Below are 22,710 nucleotides of genomic sequence, written 5' to 3' on the forward strand. Positions count from 1 at the left end.
CTCTGAACCGCTGTTTCTTTGTCCCCTGTCCACGACCAGCTACCCACCACTCATAGTGTGTTTAAAACCGACTTTCAACCTGGCTGCATGTAAGAATCTCCCTGGAGCTCTTTCAAGATTCCAGTTCTTACTCAGTGGGTGTGTGTTTACCAAAAACATGTTTTGTGGAGCATGGTTCTTGAAAAAAATTCATCAAATATGAATATCAATCAAAGTTTGAGGATCAAATGAATGGTTTTCCCCCTCCCACAAGGAGTATATTATGAATATAACAGCGCATCATTTTTATATGGAAATGTTTTCTTTAATCCTGAGTCATTCTCTGTCTCTCTCTCTTTTCTTTTTTTTTGGCTGCATTGGGTCTTCATTGCTTTGCATGGGCTTCTCATTGCGTTGGCTTCTCTTGTTGCGGAGCACGGGCTCAGTAGTGGTGACTCGCAGGCTCTAGAGCGCAGGCTCAGTAGTTGTGGCACATGGGCTTAGTTGCTCTGCAGCATGTGGGATCTTCCTGGACCAAGGCTCAAATCCGTGTCCCCTGCATTGGCAGGCAGATTCTTAACCACTGTGCCACTAGGGAAGTCCTGACTCATTTTGTCTTTTGCTAACATTTCAGCATTTTTAGGATAACTTCACTGAATTCACAAATTTTACCCATTTCCCATAGCCACTTTTTATTGGGTAGAATGATTTGTCAACCTTTGAACGCTTGTGAATAGCTTCAAATTTTGAATAGTCTGCATTTGAAGGAATATGGGATTTGTCTGTGCCCCAGCTCACTGCTGCTGTACTCTAGGCAGCTGGAGCTGAGCCAGGACTGCCCACAGCACTGTGTGGGCTGCCAGGCCAAGTGGGAAGGAGAGTCTGAACCCTTTACAATCTTGGCATCCTTGGAGGCCCTCTTATACATTTGATAAATAGCCTCACAGTCTTTGGCCCTTGAGCTCTGGTAGAGTTTGTATACTACAAAATTTTCCTTGGTACTGAGGTACAACTCTTTGAATCTACTTAAATCCCTCTGGAGTGTTTTATGAGTTAAGCATAAACTATGATCCATCCCTCTGCACACATCAGCTCTTGGCTTTGTTGAGTCACACCTTTGTTTTAGAGACTGTCGATCTTGTGTATTTGATAGAGTCTGAGCACTTGCTAAAAATTTGGGAGACTTGGGCACATTCAGGATGTGTGTGATTATAAATATTCCACGTTTTCTTAAGATTCTGGTAGGACTTTCCTGTGTGTCCCCGTATTGTGCTGTGCACCACTGAATGGAACAGCTCCACACTCTCCAGAAAGAAAGTGGCGGGGGGGCTTGGCCTTTACTGGTAGCTAGCCAGAGGATGACTTTGCCTCTGTTGTTACATAGTCAGTGCCTGTGAAATCCCTGATTTGGACTGGCTTTTGGCCATAGGCCAGGGCCACCTTAAACCTTGTTTATTACTTAAATTGAGCCTTTCAAGTATGTTGTGAACTAGGTCCAAATTCCTGAGTCACCTTAGTACCTCAGAAGTTCCCTTGAAAGTAGGAGCTGAGAAGATAGAAGACCCTCCACCCTTTGCAGGTACACGGGCTGTGCTTGGTCCCCTGAGCAGTCCCTGGACTGGATCGGGGTGCCTTATCCCCTGGGATTCTTGGGTCTGTGCCTCAGTTTCCTTTGCTCTTTCTTTCCCTGAGGTCCTGCAGTTTCCTTCTGCCTCCATTCTGAGCTGCCTCCCCTTGCCATTCTACGATTTCATTCACACGTGGTTTTAGTACTTGCTGCACGTGGACTCAACTCCCTGAGGCACTTTTTTCAAACTCTTTAGACAGACTTGACAACTCCTGAACATCCTTTCATTTTGTTCCCCACCCCAGAAGTCCCTTCTTCCTCTCAGGCCCCACCTCTCAGGAGAGATCACAGATCATCCAAAACCCTGGTGCTGATCATCCTTCACCCCACCCCTGGGCTTGCTCACCTGATCCATCACCAAGCTCTGGTGACTATACCTCCCCATTATCCCTTGAGTTCTTACGTTTCACCCCCATCTCAGTCCTGCCAAAGCCCCCTGCCAGGTCTCCTCACTGCAGTGCCCCCTTCACATTGCTCTTAAGAAGGAAGTTCAAGTGCAACACCACCTTCCAGCTCAGGGCGGGAGCATAGCTCTTCCCCTCACTTAGCAAATTCCAGGCTGTTCTTTAGGTGTTGACTTGGATGGTGCTTCCCGTGGAAGGCTGTCCCAATGCACTAAGATGAGTCCCCCATTAGGTTCCCTGCTTCCTGGTAGTTTTCTTTATGAAACCTCCAATAACAGTAATTATGAGGTTCTTTCTGTGACCAGAGTAGTTTGTCCTTGTCCCCCAGGCTCCTCTCTGTCTCACTCACCATGGTATGCCCATAGCTGGCATTGGGCCTGGCCCAGGGTAGGTGCTTGTTAGATATTTTGTGACTTTATCCTTTTTTCAACAGGACAAATTGATGGCCAGGAGATCACTGCCACTGCTGTGCTGGCCCCCTGGCCTCGGCCACCCCCCAGGCGATTCAGCCCTCCCAGGAGAATGCTGCCACCACCTCCCATGTGGCGCAGATCACCCCCACGGATGAGGAGAAGGTGAATCACTTCGGGGTCTCACAGGGGACTGATTAGGGCCAGTTTCCGTTTATCTTATTTACAAACATAAAGTTAGGATGATGACTTTGGGACTTTGTCCAGCCCTGCCTGTCCCCTGTGCCTCATGATGGGGGTGGGAAAGCAGCATTGGCATAGGCAGCCTTCAGAGCTCATCATGTTCTTTCCAGCTAGGGAAAGGAAGAGCTAGCTGCCTGATTGAGGGACCCTCGGGAGGTGTGGCCCCTCCCCTCCCTCCATGAGAAAACCGGAAGGGTCAGAGGAATAGGGGAGAGGCTAACAACACCCTTGGCAGAGGCCAGTGTCAGGCTGTCCTCTGCTAGTGGTGTCAGGCTGCACTTTGCACAGCCCTCGAAGAAGAGGAGAGTGCCTGGGGTCGTGCCTTTGGTCTCCAGAACATTTGTGTGTCTCCCAGGGGTTCTGTGTCAGTGACATCCAAAGGGAGCTGTCCTGACTGGAGTGTTGGAGTGTGAAGCTGTGTAGAATTGTTCCCGAAAGAAGGCAGCTTTACCCCTGTCATCCCAGATGCGGAGCTGCTCCCGGGGCGTGGGTTTCGTCTCTGATATGGTTTCTCCTCTTCCCACAGGTCACGTTCGCCTCGGCGCAGGTCCCCCGTGCGCAGGCGATCCCGCTCCCCTGGCCGCCGCCGCCACAGGAGCCGCTCTAGCTCCAACTCCTCCCGATAAGCAGGGCCACCGAAGCTCTGCCCTGTGACTTGTATCCCATCCAACTCACTTTTGTCACTTTGCAGAAGGAGGATCGGTAGGAAAGAAATCCCTCACTCAGGGGCAGGCTTCGAAGGTGAAGGCAGTAATTGCTACATTTCCCCTGGCGGCAGAGTTCCGGCTGCAGGAGTGTTGTTGGTTTGGGGTCGTGCTTATAATGATGCCCTCCAGTTTTCTGGCTAGAAAGCTTCCACATTTCTAGTTCCTGAGAGTCAGTTTAGTGGCAAAGCCAGCAGGGATGAGCAGGGGGCTCCAGGCGGTGGTACAGCCCCAGCCTGGGAGCATGTTTTCCCATTCCACAGATGACGTGGGGTCCATCTGGTGGGCCGGTCGTGCCCTAACCTGTTGGCCTGCAGGGTCCCACAGGAAAGGGTGTGCTTTTACGCAGCTACCATTCCTGTTAGCCTGGCCCTGCTCCCCTGCTTGAGTCCTCTTCTGACCTCTAGGGCCAAATACCCAAAATGGTTCTTTCCACGTGTACTCATGTGCGTGCATGCACACACACAGACAAACCCACGGCTCCCTTTCTCTCTGAAACTGGTAAGTTGAGAGCTAGCTCTTTCCGGTCATCACAGAACCCCGCGTTGTGTTGGTATTCATGGTGGTCGTGCAGGTTACTTTGGCAACGTGTACATTGCTTTTTTGGCTTTTATTGTACAGTCAGTACTATACATTTTCTGTTTTGAGTTTTGTAACTTTGTAGCATTTTAGATAATATTATGTTTGTACTTTGTTGTGTAGAGAAAATAATTGTGTTGAATAAACGTAGGATTAGAGTGCAGCTCAAGTGTTGGGTTTGCTGCCTCCTTCCTGTCCCTTGGCCCCAAAGGCAGCTTCAGTTGTGAGGTAATTAAACATGATTGTCTAAAAAATGTTTTGGTTTCATTCCCAAAGTCACAGCTCCAAAACCTCTCAACCAGAAAAACACTGGAAGTGTTTATGAGTGTTGGGCTGCTCCTTGGCTAGACACATTTTAGAAAGAGGTGTTTTTTGTTTTTCTTTTTTGGCCACGCCATGCAGCATGCAGGATCTTATTAGTTCCCTAATCAGGGATCAAACCTCCGCCCCCTGCACTGGGAGTGCTGAGTCTTAACCACTGGACCACCAGGGAAGTCCCAGAAAGGTGTTTTATCACCTTTATATTACAGGAGCTTTGAATTCTGCCTGACCAGAAATGTGGATTTCATTTGCTGCTGCTATTTTACGTGGCCATGGAAAAACTATTTTCCACCTCAAAAACTGGTTTGTTCCACAAGGAACAATTGAAAACACTTAGGATGTTACAAAAACAAGTCTCAGTTGCGTGCCCCCCCCGCCCCGTACTTGACCCTTGGTGCTTACTGTGTCCAGTGTTCAAACTGAATGGTCAGAACAGTGTTCAGGCAGGATCAAGTAAATACAAACACGAGATGTCTCCTTCCCCTTCCTTGTGGGGAGCACTGCAGTCCCACAGTGGTGTGAGGGCACCTCACCCCTTGGGGAAGGTGAAGAGTCAGTTCTTAGTCACCAGGCTATGCTGCCCCATGCCTGTGGCTAAACCACCAGCTGTGATTCCTGGTCCCCCCTCACAGGCAGGAGGCGGAGTTCACACTGGCCCCCATCAGCACCCCTTCTAGCATCCTTTCCAGTGCCCACAGCTCTGCTGGCGGCTCTGCAGGGCCGCAAGCTGCCGGGGTCCCCACAGTCCCTGACTACCACTCAGCTCACAACCCTCTCCGGGACTCGCACACTCCGTGACTTACGTGTGGTCCCAGGCCTGGGCGGCTCGATCTTTGCGTGGTGGCGCAGCTGCGGGTCGTGGGGAGCGCGGCGTCTGCCCTGTCCGGGCTTCCCTATCGGCGACCCTTCACCCCGCAGCCCCAGCGTCCTGCTCAGCTAAGCCCGCTCGGGCCTCCGACCGCGGCCTTGGCCGGGTGCAGTCTCTGCCTCCCGGAGGAGAGGCCTAGGCCCTGGGGGCGGGGCGGGCGGCAAGGCCACACCCCGGCGCCGCGACCCCGACCCAGCGCGGTCAAGATGGCGCTGGCGGCAGGAACGCGCGTCTCGTCGCGTGCCCTGCTCCGCCCGTGTGCGTGACCCGGGGCGGGGGCCGGGTTGGGCAGGAGCTTGGGGAGGGGGACGGGCAGGAGCGCGGCAGGCTAACGGGCCTCGCGCTGCCCTCCGCAGGGGCCTTGCTCCGGGGCACGACCATCAGGCGGACGGAGCCGGCGGCCGGCAGCGGGGACAGCGCGCGGCGCTTCGGGACCCAGCGGGTGCTGGTGGAGCCGGACGCAGCCGCAGGTAAGCGCCCGGAGCGCGTTCTCCCGAGCGCCCGGCCGCCCGGCTGTGGGGAAAGAGGGGGGCGCTGGCAGCAGAGCGGGCTTCACTGGGTAGTGCGTTTGATCTCCCCCAGCTCCAGGCCCAGACCTGGAATCCAGACTCGGGAGAACGCTCGAATTTCTAAAGGCCACGGGATAAAGCCCAATTTTAAAGGCAGTTTCTGTTGAGTTAAAAGCTTAAGGGTCATCAGTCTAGGTGTTTTCGCCCCCCAGTTCATTATGAAGATAAAAATATTTCAGTTTTTAAAGTTTGGGGCATGTGCTCCTTAGCTGTTAAATTGGGAACTAAAATAATTGGAAGTATTTCAGAATAAAATATTTTAATTTTTCTTAATACTCCCAAGTGGCACAGAACCCAGCAGATATTTTTTTAATTAAAGCCAGGAGCCACAAGTGAAATCACTCCTACCCACTCCCATCAGAACACCTCCTAAAAGTCTCCAAGGGGGATTTTTAAAATATAGAAAAAGCACTTTTGAAAGAGAAACCAGTGCTTTCTCTACCAGAGGGCACTTCAGAGCTGGGTCCTGAGCAGGCTTGACATCGGAGACGTGCAGTGTCAGATTTTAGGACAAGCTGTCTCATGACCTCCCAGCTCCTGGCCTCAGCCTTTCAAGATGCCTCCCATCCCCAGTCCACTCTGGCTTGGCAGGGAGCCAAGCTCCTCCCCAAATGGGGCTACAGTCTCAGCCCCCCTGAGCCCCCCAGACACACACAGGTTGTGCATCGCTGCCTGTGCCTGGACTGCTGTCAGGGCACCCACCGTGTTCCTTGGTTCAGTTCTCTAGTTTAGCTCCTCTCTGGGTTGCGGGCTGCCCGAGCCAGGTGATGAGGAGCCCAACTATGAGTCCAACAAAAACCTTAGTTTCTGAAAGGATCGTTTCTGTGACAGATTTGAATATATACCAAAACTTGAATAAAACACATTTTTTAAAGTATTGGAGTAGGTGGTGGTGGTTGCACAAGATTGTGAATATACTTAATACCACTTAATTGTACACTTAAAAATGGTTTGAATGGTAGACTTTCTTTTATGTAAACAAGTAAGAAAAAAATTATCAGTGAGACAATTTTTTGCCAAAGTGCTTTCCCACCCCACCATGGAAGAACTCGCTAGCTTCACCGGCTTATCGTGGTAGAAGGTTGAGTTTGAGGTCAGAAAGCCAGGCTTGGTTCTGTCCTCACTGCCAGACCTGGGTAACCTTCAGGCATCTTGAGGCTTGGAGGAATTAATGGAATAAAAGTACTTTTTTAAATGTTTTCATTTGAGACTTCCCTGGTGACTCAGTGGTTAAGCATCTGCCTGCCAATGCTGGGGACACGGGTTCAATCCCTGGTCTGGGAAGATCCCACATGCTGTGGAGCAACTAAACCTGTGTGCCACAACTACTCTGAGCCTGTGCTCTAGAGCCCATGTGCCACAACTACTGAAGCCCATGTGCCTAGAGCCTGTGCTCCACAACAAGAGAAGCCACCGCAATGAGAAGCCCACCCCCCGCAACAAAGAGTAGCCCCTGCTCGCCACAACTAGAGAAGAGCCTGCGCGCAGCAACAAAGACCCAATGCTGCCAAAAATAAAATAAATAAATTTTAAAAAAAGAAAAAAGAAACTTACCTCCGAATCAAGTTTGGGGAGCTCTCTTCTGAAAGTTTTGATTGCTTCTTATGTGTACATGTACATACCTGTAGCCAGTTAATAATTACCTCTTCCTCATAAATCATAGGTCTCAAAAGAGTCTCCTTGCCTTCAGGACTTAATTCTCATTCCTAGAGAATGGTTTGTGTTGACTATCCAGAGATTTCCAAGGCCTTGACCAGGGAAATGTACCCTAAGTGAACAGTGGCATTTCTAAAGCCCTTGGGGTCTGCCCTTGGGCCAGGCAGTGAGAACAGATGGCCCCAGCTGGCCCAGGCCAGCAGCTGCACTGTCCACAAGGGCAGGCCCTGCCACTCCTGCTTTCCCTGCTGCTGGCAGTATAAATGAATAGATGGAGTGTTTAAGAACATCTGACCCCTGATATTCTTACTCTCAATCCTTAAACAAGCATGAACCAGAGGCCCCCACTGGAGTTCCTCCTTGCACATCTGGTTCTTAGTGTTTGCTCACTTACTCAAGAAACTAAGGCCATTTCTTACTCCCCTGAGGATGTAGGACTTATATCTGGGAGAAAAAGATCAACAAAAATTTGTACATGAATGTTCACAGCAGTATTACAATGGCCAAAAGGTGGAACTAACCCAAGTGTCCATCAGCAGATGAATGGATAAGCAAAACATGCTGTACACAGTTAATGGAACGTTATTTGATCTTAAGGAGGAATGAAGCACTGACACATGCTACTACATAAATGAACCTTGAAAACAGTAAATGAAGACAGACACAAAAGGTCACATATGATTCCACTTATATGAAATGTCCACAATTGGCAAATCCATAGGAACAGGAAGGAGATTACTGATTGCCAGGGGCTGGAACAGGAGGAATGGTAACTGCTGATGGGTACAGGGTTCCCTTTCTTATAAGGTATATGAATCTCACCTCAATTTAAAAAACCGAAAATCTGTGTAGCTTCCCATGGCCTGGTTGAGGGTGCAGGGTAGTTGGGGGTACCTTTCCCATGCTGGGTATGAGTTTTGTCCTTTTCATTTTCAAACTAGGGGTCGCCGTGATGAAGTTCAAGAACCCCCCAGTGAACAGCCTCAGCCTAGAGCTGCTGACAGAGTTCATTATCAGCCTGGAGAAGCTGGAGAATGACAAGACCTTCCGAGGCGTCATCCTGACTTCGGTGGGTGCTCCTTAGCTCCACCCAGGTGTGGGTGCCACCACAAAGGCTTTCAGGGGTTGTCCTGGGTGTGGGGGCTCGAGGGGGCCGTACCATGGGCAGCTGGTTCTCCTGCAGGAGGCTGATCCTTAGTTCCCAGGCCATCTCCCAGGTCATGCGGTTGTGGAGCCAGACCTGGGGCAAGCCTCGGCCCTCCACGCCCAGGTGCCAGGATGTAGGTGAGGGCAGGTGACGTTTCTGCAGGATACCCTTGAGGCCATGCGACCTCACAAAGGGTGGACCCTGTGCAAACTTGGCAACAGCTTCCTGGGGACCCACCCAGGCCGGCCCCAGTGACGGTGCTCATCCCAAAAGCTGTGCCCTCCATTCCCGTCTGGGCAGGTCCTAGAGTTGAGGTATCAGAGGGCAGGCTTTTCCCTTCTGAATTCTCGAGGGGAATGGGAATGGCAGCATTTCCCCTACAAGCCAGCAAATGCTGGTATCAACAGGACTTTGTTGGGTCAGGAAGAGCACTGGGGTCACCTTTCAAGTTGGAGCCACAGACAGCATGAGTGTCCCCCAAAGCTAAGTGCCACGATACTAGAGACCATTGGGAACACCTTGGCCCTGCCATCATTAAAGGTACAGGAAGCAGACGGTCACAGCCTGCTTCCTGCACCTTTTAGGCCAAGGTTTGGAAGGTCCACTGTGGGCTCGCACCTGCTTCCTTAAACCCTCAGGTTTAACCCTTAAAACCCCACTCCTGGGGTGGCCTGGAGTTGCAGCTCTGGAGAGCCTGGCTGCCTCTGACGAGGGGACCCATCACTGAGCTGGAGGCACGGACCAGCAGGGAACCCTCAGGGGCTGGCCTGATGCACGCACACAGTGCGTCCCGTGAAGCTGGGGTTTGCAGAGCCAAGCCTTGCCCCATCCCATGGGAGTGAGATGACCTTATTGCTCCAAGGGTAGGACTGATACTGGGTGTAGATCATTTGAGGGAACTTTCTAACCTGCCTAGAGATGCTGAAATTGCCTAGGAACTTTTCACCCTGGATAATTCCTGAAAATACTCCATTTAAGGTGTCATTTCATAGCTTGACATTTTCTTTATTATGCTCTGAAAATGAGAGTATTGTGTGTCACCAGAGATAGGACCTTTAGAACGAAAGAGGGGAAGACCTGTCGCTTGTCCAGGCCCCCAGCCCCTGTGCTCTGGGGACAGGGAGCCAGCATTTGTCCCTCCGGAGCCTGCGTTCTTGTGACAGTGTCCTCCCCTCCAGCAATGTGTCTGCGCCTCGTGTTCTGTATCAAGTTCCTCCTGTATACGTAGCACAAGGCCTGGCCCAAAGTGGGTCCTCAGCAAATGTTTTGGAAGGACTTGTGTTAGTTGGGGCCACCTTAACGAAGGACCACCAACGGGGAGCATTGGGGCAGAACAACAGAAATGTATTCCCTCACGGTCTGGAGGCCACAGGTTCAAAAGCAAGGTGTCACAGGGCCAATCACATCTAGAGGCCGTGGGGGAGAATCCTTTGCTTCTGCCAGCTTCGGGGGGCCCCTGGGTTCCTGTACTTGTCTCCACGTGGCCGTCTGCCCTGTCTCTGTGTCTGAATCCTCCTCAGAAGGACACCAGTCAAAGGATTTAGGACCTCCATACTCCGGTATGGCCTCATCTTAACTTGATCTCATCTGCAAAGACGCTATTTCTGAATAAGGTCACATTCTCGGGTACTGGGGTGAGGACTTGACCTTGTATTCTTCGGGAACATAGTTCGGCCCACTACAGACACGTTGCTGAATCACAGAAATCACGGAAATAGGCCAACCCACATCTGTTTTCATCTGTCTGGCAGAGGCCATCCCCACCTGGGATTAATGTGTTCGCTTCTCTTGCATCCAGAATAGAGTTCTTTGCCTTTGCTTCCCTCCAGCGCCAGGACTGTGGGCAAGTGCTTTCAGCCTCTCCAGCTTCTGTGCTGAGAAAATGAACTGGGGAGGCAGTGAGGAGGGGGGAGCCAGGAGCTCATGGTGGGAAGAGATTAAGGAGGAAGGCTGAAAAGCTGAATATCAGTCCTGCCACATCTTCAGAGCAGGAGCAGCTCCATCCCCCTGCCGTTCCACCCCCCACCCCCAACAGTCGCTGGCTCAGGGGTCCCTGCTCCAGCCTGTGAGACAGCAGGACCTGTGAGACAGCAGGACGTGGTGTACCGACCACCAGTCTTCCCATCCCTGTGGGGCCTTTTTAGTGACAGGAGTGGAACACGTTCCACGTAAACAAAAGGCCAGCCTGCTGGTATCAGTGCACACACAGGCACGTGTGTATATGAGAAACACGGGGCCGCATCTATGCCCTGCACTGCAACTTGCTTTTGTCGCTTAATATAAGGATGTAGAGGACTTCGAGTGTGGCTGCCCCTCCTCACAGACACTGCAGGCAGGGGAGGGGGTTCGGTCGTTGCTGCAGCAGCACATGGTGACCGCGGCCAGTGCTGGTTAGTGATCAGCAACCCCAGGTGCGGTGTTCTCGGGTGAGGGCTGGGGAGCTGCCCCTCCCCTGGCCTGCATTCTTGACGGAGCACCCAGAACCTGGTGCCCATGCCCAGAAGCACCTTCTGCCTTGGTCTGCGCTCCCCACCCCCACTTCAGCGGCTGTGTTGGGGCCTGGGGCGTCCACACAAGACACACATGCCTTACAGATCCTTCCCCCGGCTTCTGTCTCACATGTGACAGCCCAGGGCAGAGGTCTGTCTTCTTTTTTTTAAAAAAAGCTAACTGCATGATGACCAGACTGCAGCCATGACATAAGTTGGTCCATCTTTTTTTTTTAAAAAAAAAACAGAAACCATTTTATTTTATTTATTTACTTTTGGCTGCGTCGAGTCTTAGTTGCAGCACACGGGATCTTTCGTTGCAGTGCACGGGCTTAGTTGCCTGCGGCCTGTGGGATCTTAGTTCCCCGACCAGGGATCAAACCCACATCCCCTGCACTGGAAGGCAGATTCTTAACCATTGGACCACCAGGGGAGTCCTGAGGTCTGTCTTCTTGACTGCTCACCACTCCCTCCTTCCCTGGCCGGGTCCTGACAGCTGCACCTTCTGGCCTGCACTGGAGTCTGCAGTTTGCTTTTGGGGTACATCAGAATGTGTGTCCCCTCTGACTGTCAGGAGTCCTCCCCCGCCTCTGAGTTCCTCTCCCCGGGATGAGTACAGAGGTATGCACAGAGTCCAGTGTGTTTATGTCCCTGGGGGAGCACCTAGCTCTGCTGCCTTTTCTTCCAGTTTGAAGCTGGAAAGGGAAGAATATCCCACGATGCAGAAGGAACAGAGTCCAAGGGAGGTCCAGGCTGCCTCCCTGGAGCCCCCAGCTCTGGGCTCCTGGGGGCAGCATCGTGCTGCCCGAGCATGACCTCAGTTCCTCTGTCCCTTGAGCACCTGTGGGCTCCCTGGGCCCTGAGGCTGTGTTGGCACTGTGGGGCAGACTCTGACGGGGCCCCTGCCCCCCCAACCTCCCCAGGACTGCCCCAGGGTCTTCTCCGCAGGCCTGGACCTGACGGAGATGTGCGGGAAGAACCCAGCCCACTACGCCGAGTACTGGAAGGCGGTGCAGGAGCTGTGGCTGCGGCTGTACCTATCCAACCTGGTACTGATCGCCGCCATCAACGTGAGTGTCCCCGCTGCCAAGGGGCCTCTGTGGCTCGCTGCAGGCCAGCCCTTAGGGCGGGGGTGGATGTGGCCCTGCCCTCAAGAAGCCCTCGGAGAGGAAGGGGGCAGTCGGGAGACCCTCAGAGGTGCACAGGTCAGCTTGCCATTACAGACCAGGTGAAGGGGGGGGCCTAGGGGTGGGGCTGGGGGGGACTTGCTCACTGAGGTGGGGGGGAATGTGGGGGCAGGAGTCAGGGCCCATGGTCGACGTGGTCCAGCAGGAGGGTTATGAGAATGGGGGCAAGTGGGGGATCAGATCTACATTTTGGGAACATCACTTTGGCCTAACCTAGGGAAGGCAGGGGTGGGGCTAAGGCCAGAGAGGTGCCGGGAGGGCCTGAGCTGGGTGGAGAGGAGGGATGGCCAGAGTCAGGAAGACTCCATGGGGTGTGGTGGCCGCTGACGGCCTCTGGGGCAATGGATGTGTGAGATGAGGGCAGGGTGAGGTCGGGCCTCGGAGGACCTCCTGCTGGAGGAGAGGAGAGGCTGCTTGCTGCCCTGACATGAGCGTGAGAAAAGAGGGGGTGTTCTGGGCCTGAGCGCTGGCCACCCTACCAGTGCCCGCAGCCTCAGGCTGATGGGTAAGCCGGAGCCCATTGTGCGCACACCCCCAGACAGTGTTGGTACAGCATCCTGGAGGCTGGAGGCATCCAAGAGCTCACGGCCACCTGAGGCCCTTCCTTGGGACCCTGGCTCTCTGGAAGATGACCGGAACCAGCCACAGCAGCATCCAGAGCCCGTTGGTCCTGCTTCCCCTGCAGGGAGCCTGCCCGGCCGGAGGCTGCCTTATCTCCCTCACCTGCGACTACCGGATCCTGGCTGACAACCCCAAGTACCTCATTGGGCTGAACGAGACCCTGCTGGGCATCGTCGCCCCCTTCTGGTAAGGCTGGGGGATGCACCCACACTCCACCAGACCCGGGGCTGAGCCCACCTCCCCCCCGCTGCCAAGGGGCCTCTGTGGCTCGCTGCAGGCCAGCCCTTAGGGCGGGGGTGGATGTGGCCCTGCCCTCAAGAAGCCCTCGGAGAGGAAGGGGGCAGTCGGGAGACCCTCAGAGGTGCACAGGTCAGCTTGCCATTACAGACCAGGTGAAGGGGGGGGCCTAGGGGTGGGGCTGGGGGGGACTTGCTCACTGAGGTGGGGGTGAATGTGGGGGCAGGAGTCAGGGCCCATGGTCGACGTGGTCCAGCAGGAGGGTTATGAGAATGGGGGCAAGTGGGGGATCAGATCTACATTTTGGGAACATCACTTTGGCCTAACCTAGGGAAGGCAGGGGTGGGGCTAAGGCCAGAGAGGTGCCGGGAGGGCCTGAGCTGGGTGGAGAGGAGGGATGGCCAGAGTCAGGAAGACTCCATGGGGTGTGGTGGCCGCTGACGGCCTCTGGGGCAATGGATGTGTGAGATGAGGGCAGGGTGAGGTCGGGCCTCGGAGGACCTCCTGCTGGAGGAGAGGAGAGGCTGCTTGCTGCCCTGACATGAGCGTGAGAAAAGAGGGGGTGTTCTGGGCCTGAGCGCTGGCCACCCTACCAGTGCCCGCAGCCTCAGGCTGATGGGTAAGCCGGAGCCCATTGTGCGCACACCCCCAGACAGTGTTGGTACAGCATCCTGGAGGCTGGAGGCATCCAAGAGCTCACGGCCACCTGAGGCCCTTCCTTGGGACCCTGGCTCTCTGGAAGATGACCGGAACCAGCCACAGCAGCATCCAGAGCCCGTTGGTCCTGCTTCCCCTGCAGGGAGCCTGCCCGGCCGGAGGCTGCCTTATCTCCCTCACCTGCGACTACCGGATCCTGGCTGACAACCCCAAGTACCTCATTGGGCTGAACGAGACCCTGCTGGGCATCGTCGCCCCCTTCTGGTAAGGCTGGGGGATGCACCCACACTCCACCAGACCCGGGGCTGAGCCCACCTCCCTGACCCCCATCCCCTGGGAGCCCTGAGCCCACCCTGAGTGGGTGTCTGCTTCCAGGTTCAAAGACACCCTTGTGAACACCATTGGGCACCGTGCCTCAGAGCAGGCCCTGCAGCTGGGGTTGCTCTTCCTGCCAGCAGAGGCCCTCCAGGTGGGCCTGGTGGACCAGGTGGTGCCTGAGGACCAGGTGCTGAGCACAGCGCTCTCGGTGATGGCCCGGTGGATGGCCATTCCAGGTGAGGGGCGTGGCAGGGGGGCAACAGCTGTGGGTACCGGTGGGCAAGTAGAGAGCCCCGTCCCCTCCTCAGCCTGGAGCTTCTGGTGAGACAGGAGGTTCTCAAGCAATTCACAAATGAGCCATTCACAATAGCAGACTGACCCAGTGTCTTGAGGCTGATGTAACAAATTACCACAAGAGGGGGAGTTGCCAGGGGGTGTGGGGGGGTGTGGGGGGTGCTTAAAACAAGGGAAATGCATTCTCTCTCAGTCTGGAGGCCAGAAGTCTAAAATCGGTGTGGGCAGGCCCTTGCTCCTGCCAGAGGCTCTGGGGGAGGCTCCTTCCTGCCCCTTTCAGTTTTGGGGGCTCCAGGCGTCCTTGGCTGTGGCTGCGTCACTCCCATACCTGCTGTGTCTTCACATGACCTTCTCACACAGTGTATCTCTATATCTCAGAGCTCCCTCTCCTTTTACGGACACCTGTCCCTGGATTTAGGGCCCACCCTGAATCCAAGATGATCTCAGTTACACCTGCAAAGACCTTTTTCCAAGTAAGGTCTCTTGCAGATACTTTTTTGGAGTCCACTGTTCAACCCACTACACAGACAGCTGGAGACAGCTTGTGTATCTGTGTATAGAAATAGGGCTGCTTGGGACTTCTCTGGTGGTCCAGTGGTTAAGACTGCCTGCTTCCACTGCAGGGGGTGCAGGTTCGGTCCCTGGTCAGGGAACTAAGATCCCACATGCAGTGTGGCCAAAAAAAAAAAAGAAAGAAAGAAATAGGGCTGCTTATATCAACTATGGTAGAAATCAGGGATCAGCAATCTGTCTGTAAAGAGCCAGGGAGATTTTCGGCTTTGTTAGTCACGTGGTCTCTGCCATAACACCAGAGCAGGAGGGCGGACTTAGAGAACGTGAACTAACAAGTGTGTCTGTGTTCCAATAAAACCAGGCCACCAAATTCTGAATTTCATGTAATTTTCACGTATCACAAAATATTACCCTTTTAAATTTTTTTCCATCTATATAAAAATGTAAATACCATTCTTGGCTCTTGAGCTCTGGGGGGCCAGGTTTGCCGATGCCTGACGCAGACAAATGCCTGAATACCATGCAGCCATTAATTTTGTTGTAAAAGAGTATGTAGTGACATGGAAAATATTGCCGACAATATAGTTGAGGGAAAATAACAGGTTAAAAAGGCAACTTTCACAATATCATCCTGTATGATTTTAAAGGAAATCGATGGACAGTAGAGAACAGGTGGCTTTCATTTTCTTCTCTTTGCTCACTTGAATTTTCTAAGTTTTCTACCGGAGTTTCAGTTGGAACTCTTGGAAAGCTTGGGAATACCACTGTCCCGGAGCAGAGCATGGGTTTTCACAGGTGGGACCCATCTTCTTTAGATCACGCTCGACAGCTGACCAAGAACATGATGCGAAAGACCACGGTAGATCGCCTGGTGAAGCAGCGCGATGCGGACATCCAGAACTTTGTCAGTTTCATCTCCAGAGACTCCATCCAGAAGTCCCTGCAGATGTACTTAGAAAAGCTCAAACAAAAGAAAGGCTAAGGGCTGGGCTGCCCATGCAGGGTTTTTAGCCGTTTGCACCCTTCTGGGGGCCCTATGGTTCCAAGGGATTTAAAGGTGTTTTCCAATTTAAAAGTACTTTTAGCTCTTTGTTTTGCTCATCTCCCTAAAAGGCCTGTTCCTTGTACCCATTGTCCTAAGGCCTGTTACCACTCACGAGTACCCTTTGTGCCTGGCGGGTGGGCAGATGGGCACAGCTGGCAAGCAGTGTCTTGATTTGGGAATCATAAACTGGTAGATGGCACCCTTCTGGACCTCAGCGATGTCACCGTTGAGTGTCTCCTCTCCCAGAGCAGAATAAAGTCCTTGAGTTTCCCATCCCTGGCTGGTGGGATGCCTGACTGCTGGAGGCATAAGGCCAGGTAGTTGTGGGCCCTGGCAAGCCACGCAAGAAAAGGAAAAGGGAAAAGCCCTTGGGCCGCCATGGTTTTTCGTTTGGATGGAAAGCTTGTATGAGTTTCAGAGAAATTGGGTGACTTGGAGAGGGAGGAGGGAGGCATTTTACATTACAGGTGTCCTAAATCTGACTTTAGAAAGATCTAACAAGAAAAGCTTGTTCAGATTCTTGAAACAAAGGTTTTTCCCTCCCATACAATTCAGGCCAGTTAAATCCTGCCAAAGGTGAGATGCTTCGAAAACCAGAAACCTCATCGGGCCCCTGTCAGTTACACTGTGTACCCCAGTTCTGCTTGTTCCCAATCCTCAGGTGATGGGTTTACTCAGGGTGCAGGCCACTGTCCTCCCTGCTGAGTCCTTACCCAGCCCAGGGCTCCTGAGGAAGAAGCTACCAGGAAGGCACCTTTGAAGGGGCTGTACCACTGTGAGCTGTTCAGGTTCTGTGGACAGGAACTTAACCCAACCTGCCTGCTCACCAGTGAGGAGGCTCTCCACATGTCCCAGCGCCGCCAGCCGGCTGGTTGCAGGGGGCCAGCCTTCTTGACCTCCCCCCCCACCCCCGCCAACTGCAGTGCTGGGTAGGAAAGGACCCTCGTACACAAGTGCCTGTGAGTGACCTGCAGGCCTGGGAACCGGGGCCATAGGAGGAACACTGAAGACTGGGAGGTTGGCCTTGCACATCCACCCTACCTGTGTGAGCACTTACCCCCAGCTGCACTCAGTACAGGTGCTTGAAAGCATTTAGTTTGCACAAAGAGCGAGCAGGGAGCTTCAGCCAGTGAGCACAGGAGCTGCCTTCTGGAGCCAGCCTGGTCTGGAGGTGGTCAGTTCCCAGCAGGATGTGGAATGGGCAGGCCAGGCTGTCCCTGTCCCCTAAATGGGCTGGGACCGGGGACCTGCTTGGCTGCAAGACGAAGGTTTGTGCCCCAGAAGAGCTGAGTCCTAAGAAAGGACATGAAGGCGTCAGAGCCAACATGTGTGTGTGGTCCTGGCTGAGTGTTTGCTGTTTATTGAGCTCAGCTGTGTGCCCAGTACTCTACGAGGTGCTTCTCACAACCTTAGAGGTAGTGGTGGCAGCCCATTTCATGATGGGGAAACAGGCTTGGAGTAGTCCCATCACTTGTCCAGGCCCAGTTGACCCTACCTGCAGCCCTGTGGGGCTTCCTCCTTGTGGCCAGAGTCTGCAGGCAGCCTGCCCTGGCCAGGCTTCAGGGCTGTCAGTGGGACTTGATGGGTCACCTCCACAGGAAAATGGTCACTGATGGCCAGGGCCTGGAGGGAGAAGGGGCCAACTCTGAGGCCCTGCTGAGCAGCCAGTCCTCCCTCAGGCTCCACCCCAGAAAACTGCCCCATCTCCCCCCAGGAAGGGGCCCACTGGGTGTCCACAAACCACTGCATCTGGGGGTGGAGGAACAGACCAGCGAGGCCTGGGCTATCCAACCCAGCTGTGTGGGTTGGGTGGGAGCATGGCCTCGGGGCCCCACTCTGGGGAGGTAAAGAGCTTCCTGTACTGCCATCCCAGATTTGTTCCATTCAGCCCCAACTGAACCTCTAAGGGCCTTTTCTAGAAACAGTAGTACAGGGAGGGGAGCGCCAGGTGTACTGAGGTTGGGCCTTGCTCCTACTGGGCCCAGCACTCGCCTGAGCCTGGTACAGGCCGAATTCCTCCTGGAAGTCTTATACGGCGGCCAACTGGGGCTTCAGACTGCTGCGCAGGCGGGCACCACAGACCACGATGCAGTCGTAAGCACAGTCTGAGTTGCCCACCGTGGTGTCGGCGCTGTTCGGGATGAGCCACTTGAAGACCTCGCTGCTGCGCAGGCGGATGGCCGGCCAGTCCTGAGCCTGCACGTAGCTGCAGTCGGCGTTAAAGTCGCCCAGAAACAACATGTCCTGTGGGGCACCGCGGAACTGGGTCTGAGGCTGCGGGAGGGGCCGCATGCGCAGAGCCTCACGCCTGTGGCCGACCCCCAGGGCGCACCTCCAGGACCCTGGGCCGTGGGGCAGGGCGGGGCCGTATGGACATAGGGGCTTACGTAGGTGCCCCACTTGTCTATCACGTTCAGGTACACATCGTAGAGCGCGTCGATCTCGGCTACAGCTTCGTGCGGCGCCGCGTGCAGCGGAATCAACACTAACTCCTCGGCAGCTGCAGGAGGTAGATGTCAGGGGCTGGGGCGGGGCCTGCGGGACGGGCAGGGCCTCACCTGACCCGGGTGCCCAGAACTTGACCACGAAAGGCTCACGACTGAAGGCGTCCTCCGGGTCCAGGTACTGGTACGTGTCCACAACTGACACCGTGTCCTTCCTGGGTGTAGAGGGTGGGTGGGCGCCCCAAGTGGGGCCCCTCCTGCCCCGCGCACCCCTCCCCCGCATCCCCACCCCTCACCTGTAGACGAACAGGTATGTTTCCTTATACTGGTCCCGACTCAGGGGCTTACTGCTCACGAAGCTGTACTCGTGCCTGGACACGCTGCGGAGACACCGGCCAAGCCCGGGGTCAAGGCATCGCTCGAGACCTGGGCCCACGTTGGGCCCTGCCCGCCATACCTGTTGATCAGCTCCATGAGCGCGGATACGGCGCTCAGGTCGGAGTCCCGCACCTCCTGCACCAGCGTGATGTCATAGCCAGCCAGGATCTGGGGGAGGGGCCGGCAGGTGCGGGGTCACGTGTGCGCGGCAAATTAGCCCGCGGAGCCCAGCTGCAACCCCGCCCAGGGTCCCCAGCCTCACTTGCGCGATGATGCCGCTGCCGGCTGGGTCCGACACTTTGCTGTTGCCGAAGCTCCGGATGTTGAAAGCTCCGATGCGCAGCGCCGCGTCTCCAGCAGCCTCTAGCGCCCAGAGTGCAGCCAGTAAGGCCAGGGGCCCGCCCATGGCGCAAAGCAGGCGGGCTTAGAGAGACAGACACAGCCCGCGTGAGCGCGGACATGGAATCGGACACACCAGGCCACCCTTCTCAGTCCCGGCTGCTGGGACGCGGGGGCCGGGCAGGTTCTGCCCCCCATTGGTGGCTGGCAGGAAGGCATATCCTCCCCCTGCCACTCTCCAGGTCTCCCCAAGGTGGTGGGCTGGGCTTACGGCCGTGGCCGTTCTCCTTCGTGGGGAAACTGAGGCCCAAATATTGAGACTCCATTCACATCCAGCCCCCGGCTCAGTACCCCGCCCCCCCCCAGACTCACCTGAGGGATGTGGATTGGCTGTGTCAGAGGCTTAGGATCTGGGTCCCAGTAGAAGTCAGAGGTCCCAGCTGGGGGTGTGTCTGCAGCACAGGACAGACTGCAAGGGCTTGGTCTAGCAGCACCTCTGGCGCCCCAGCTCCGTGAGTATTTGAAGCCCTGGTCCAGGGAGGGGCCGGGACTGCACTGGGTCCCGCCCCCTCCACGAATTGGACACTGTAACTCCTAGCTCCCATTCCCACAGAGACCACACACACGCCCGCCCCCGCAGGGCAAGGCGGTAGGGGATCCACCTTGAGACTGCTCTGGTGCCCCCAAGCCTGTTAGAACAGGGACTCAGAAGGCCCTGCCAGCCCAAGAGCTGCATCAAGACTGGGAAAGAGGACCAGACATGCCCACGGTCCAGGTCTTGCTCCTGTCCCTGCCCCCCAGAGACTAGGTCACCCAGAATCTCCCTCAAGGTGCATCTCTTCAGGGAAACGAAGTCAACACAATCAGGAAAGACCAGCCCCATTTGTGGCCCAGCATCTCCTGCTGCTTCTCCACGTGCTGTCACCTCAAGGTAAAAAGCCGAGACTCCTGGGTCTCCCAGTCTCATTCCCCGGCCCCAGGGAGGCCCCAGGGTTGGAGGCTAGGAAGCAGCATCCCCTCCCACCCACCTCCATGGGCCTCAGGAAGCTGGGGTCACAGCTCCAGCTGGGCAAGGCAGCAACAGGAGGCTGCCTGTCCACATACCAATGACACCCACACACTGCCAAGGTTCCGCCAGCCCTGTTGGGATCCCTGGGCGGGCAGGGGCTGCCACAGAGGAACCTGCCAGGGCAGTGGCACCAGCCCCTGAGGCTGCCACTGCCGCAACATCACAAGCGGCGGGTTTTCATGTTTTATTGTAAAGCAACCAAAAACTCTGTGTATTTACACTTCCGCATCTCCTCTGAACGCCTGAGTTCTATGCCCATCTTCTCTGTACTCGGCCAGGCAGGAAAGGGCAGGGCGCTCGGGGTCCTCACCCCCTGCCCCAGCCCAGCCCCCCGGGACCCTGCAGGCGCCCGTGTTAGACGATGACTGTCTGCACCTCAAGCTGGCCCTCCGGCGAGGCGATGACCAGCTCGCCCGCATGCTCCAGGATCTCAATGTCCTCCGATGAAACCATGGTCACAGTGGCTTGCTCGGTGCCATTTGTACCCGAGCGGGCCGTGAGCACAGTGCCCTCGCTGATGGCCGAGGCCAGCGTCATGGCCACCTGCTCCGTCAGGCTCTCGGGGGTGGCGATAGTGATGGTGTCGGCAGCAGCTGCCTCTGTGCCCAGCCCTGCCTCCTGGTCCATGGTCACATTCTGCACGATGATCTGGTGCCCGGCGCTGGCCTGGTGCACGATCTGCTGCACTACCTTCATGATGTGACTGTCCACCTGTGGGTGGCTCAAGGCTCAGCCCATGAGTCTGGTGAGGGTGCCAGGCCACACCACCCCGCCCATCCCCCAGCCCCTCACCTCTGTCTGGGTGCCCTCGATGATCTCCGTGGCTTCGCTGGTCTCTGCATCATCCGCAGTGGCCTGGACGGAGGATCAGAAGTCAGCCTTGCCCGCCCCAGGCCCCATCCGAACCCTGGTGGCCCCATACCCACCTCGATGATGTACTCCTGGGTGTCGGCTACCACGGATGAGAACTCGACCAACACGGTGTGCGGGTCGTCGGCGAGGACGGCGGCGGCCGCTGCGGGGCTCTCCTCGGACACCAGCAACTCCTCTACCTCCAGCAGGCAGCCCCCTGTGGCAGGGAGCTCGGTCAGTGCTGGCTGGCCACGGCCCCCCACCCCGTCCCTGCCACCTCCCGGCCCTACCTTTGGTACGCAGGTGCCTGTTGAGTGTGCCATGCTCAGCAAAGCCGCGGCCACACTTGTAGCACTTGAAGGGCTTCTCGCCCGTGTGGTGCCGCACGTGCCGCACCAGCGAGCCCTTCTCCCGGAAGCCTCGGCTGCAGAACGGGCACACGTGTGGCTTCTCCTCCAGGTGTGTCCGGAAGTGCACCTGCTGGGCATTCTGTGGAGACCCACCATCAGGGCCAGCTTGGCCTTGGCTCTCCCAGCCCCCTCTGTGGGCCCTGGTTAGGACTGAGCAGGCTGTCAGGTGAGGGGTGAGGAGGGAGGTCTGGGGGCACGGAACAAGGGACAAATCTGGCTTAGGGAGCAGGGAGCCCGCAGGTGGGGGATCAGGGACCCACCTTGGTCTTGTAGCACTTGCCACACTCGGGACAGGGGTAGGGCCTCTCATCTGAATGGACACGCCGGTGGCCGCGGACGTGGGCGATGGTCTTGTAGAGCTTCCCACAGTCCCCACAGCGGAAGCGGCGCTCGTGCACGTGTACCTCCTGGTGCTTCTTGAGCAGGTAGGCCTTGGGGAAGGCCTTGCCACACTGCGGGCATGTGAATGGCCTCGGCCCTGGGGCCACACTCCGTGTCAGGCCGGGACCACCACCCGAGGGCGCCACCCTAGCCACCTGCCCACAGGCAACCCTGACCATCCACAGCACACCCGAGAGCCCCTCCTGGCTACCCACAGCCATCCACTGCCCAGTACCCCCACCATCCTGCCATTCACCTGCGTGGCCTCTTTTGTGGGCCTCCAGGGTGGCCACCGTTGGGAAGGTCTCACTGCACTGAGGGCACGGGTGGGTCCTGGGCACAGCTGAGGCCTCACTGGCCACCTGCTGGGGGACCACAGCACACCTCTATTACCCATTGCAGGCTGGGCCCGAGCAGCACCGTGGAGGCCAGACCGAGGCACCCTGACCCTGGGAGGCTCCATAATGGGCCCAAAGAAGGCGATAAACAGATCAGGGAACAAAGTCACTGCAGACAGTGATGTAACTTTCCACTGCAGGGAGCACAACGAGGAGGCTGGTGGCGGCCAGGATAGCATGGTGACTTTGTACCCAAGGTCCAGCCCCCCAGAAGGGGCACGCCAGCAGCGCAGGCACCTACTGTCTCCACCTGTTCCACCTCCAGCAGCGGCAGTTCTGGGGGACCATCTCCCAGGGGCTGGGGACTGGACACAGTGGGAGGGGCTGGCTCCAGGGCTCCCTCCTCCCCAGGGACCCGCTCAAGGACAATGCCAGAGTTCTGCATGGCCTGGTGCAGCAGGTTCTCACGGCTGCCCTCGCTGGAACATGGAAGCTCCTCGGGGCCGGGGGGCTGCAGGGGAGGCAAAGGGAGGCTGGCCAGGCAGCCCGGCACGCAGCACCCACCCGCCACCACCGCACAGGGCAGCCCCAGGGGACCCCATGCATACCTGGCATCTTCACTCAGGAATGC

At 56.0% G+C, this 22,710-nt stretch overlaps 4 protein-coding genes across 8 annotated transcripts in view; 2 read left to right on the forward strand and 2 right to left on the reverse strand.

Annotated features, from left to right (window-relative positions):
- RNPS1 (RNA binding protein with serine rich domain 1) overlaps window positions 1-3,643 on the forward strand; it is an 8,957-nt gene extending 5,314 nt beyond the window's left edge. The window contains exons 7-8 of the mRNA XM_007453533.1: window positions 2,444-2,585; window positions 3,190-3,643. Of these exons, the coding sequence (XP_007453595.1) occupies window positions 2,444-2,585; window positions 3,190-3,289 (242 nt within the window). The 3' untranslated portion in view covers window positions 3,290-3,643. The remainder of the gene's footprint in view (window positions 1-2,443; window positions 2,586-3,189) is intronic.
- Window positions 3,644-5,341: 1,698 nt separating this feature from the next.
- ECI1 (enoyl-CoA delta isomerase 1) lies at window positions 5,342-15,805 on the forward strand. Its single transcript, XM_007453534.1, has 7 exons — window positions 5,342-5,393; window positions 5,492-5,605; window positions 8,302-8,429; window positions 11,920-12,066; window positions 12,869-12,990; window positions 14,074-14,252; window positions 15,639-15,805. The coding sequence occupies exons 1-7, from the start codon at window positions 5,342-5,344 to the stop codon at window positions 15,803-15,805; spliced, it is 909 nt and encodes a 302-aa protein (XP_007453596.1).
- Window positions 15,806-15,976: 171 nt separating this feature from the next.
- DNASE1L2 (deoxyribonuclease 1 like 2) lies at window positions 15,977-19,096 on the reverse strand. Its single transcript, XM_007453665.1, is given in 9 exon segments — window positions 15,977-16,107; window positions 16,696-16,844; window positions 17,364-17,491; window positions 17,861-18,112; window positions 18,256-18,368; window positions 18,427-18,527; window positions 18,609-18,692; window positions 18,770-18,858; window positions 18,953-19,096. Coding segments are annotated over 9 exon segments (1,191 nt in total).
- A 1,170-nt stretch (window positions 19,097-20,266) lies between these two features.
- Window positions 20,267-22,710, reverse strand: part of E4F1 (E4F transcription factor 1) — a 10,451-nt gene continuing 8,007 nt past the window's right edge. The window contains exons 8-14 of one of the 5 annotated variants that reach the window (XM_007453535.1): window positions 22,381-22,590; window positions 21,998-22,106; window positions 21,621-21,838; window positions 21,241-21,439; window positions 21,025-21,167; window positions 20,891-20,953; window positions 20,267-20,809 (exon numbers count right to left, since the gene is read on the reverse strand). In XM_007453535.1, coding sequence (XP_007453597.1) covers window positions 20,453-20,809; window positions 20,891-20,953; window positions 21,025-21,167; window positions 21,241-21,439; window positions 21,621-21,838; window positions 21,998-22,106; window positions 22,381-22,590 — 1,299 coding nt within the window. In that variant the 3' untranslated portion in view covers window positions 20,267-20,452. The remainder of the gene's footprint in view (window positions 20,810-20,890; window positions 20,954-21,024; window positions 21,168-21,240; window positions 21,440-21,620; window positions 21,839-21,997; window positions 22,107-22,380; window positions 22,591-22,710) is intronic. The other 4 variants (XM_007453538.1, XM_007453536.1, XM_007453537.1 and 1 more) reach the window with 4 other exon arrangements.

This window comes from Lipotes vexillifer, unplaced genomic scaffold, assembly GCF_000442215.2.
Source record: "Lipotes vexillifer unplaced genomic scaffold, Lipotes_vexillifer_v1.1 scaffold914, whole genome shotgun sequence".
In the NCBI taxonomy this organism is placed as follows: domain Eukaryota; kingdom Metazoa; phylum Chordata; class Mammalia; order Artiodactyla; family Lipotidae; genus Lipotes; species Lipotes vexillifer.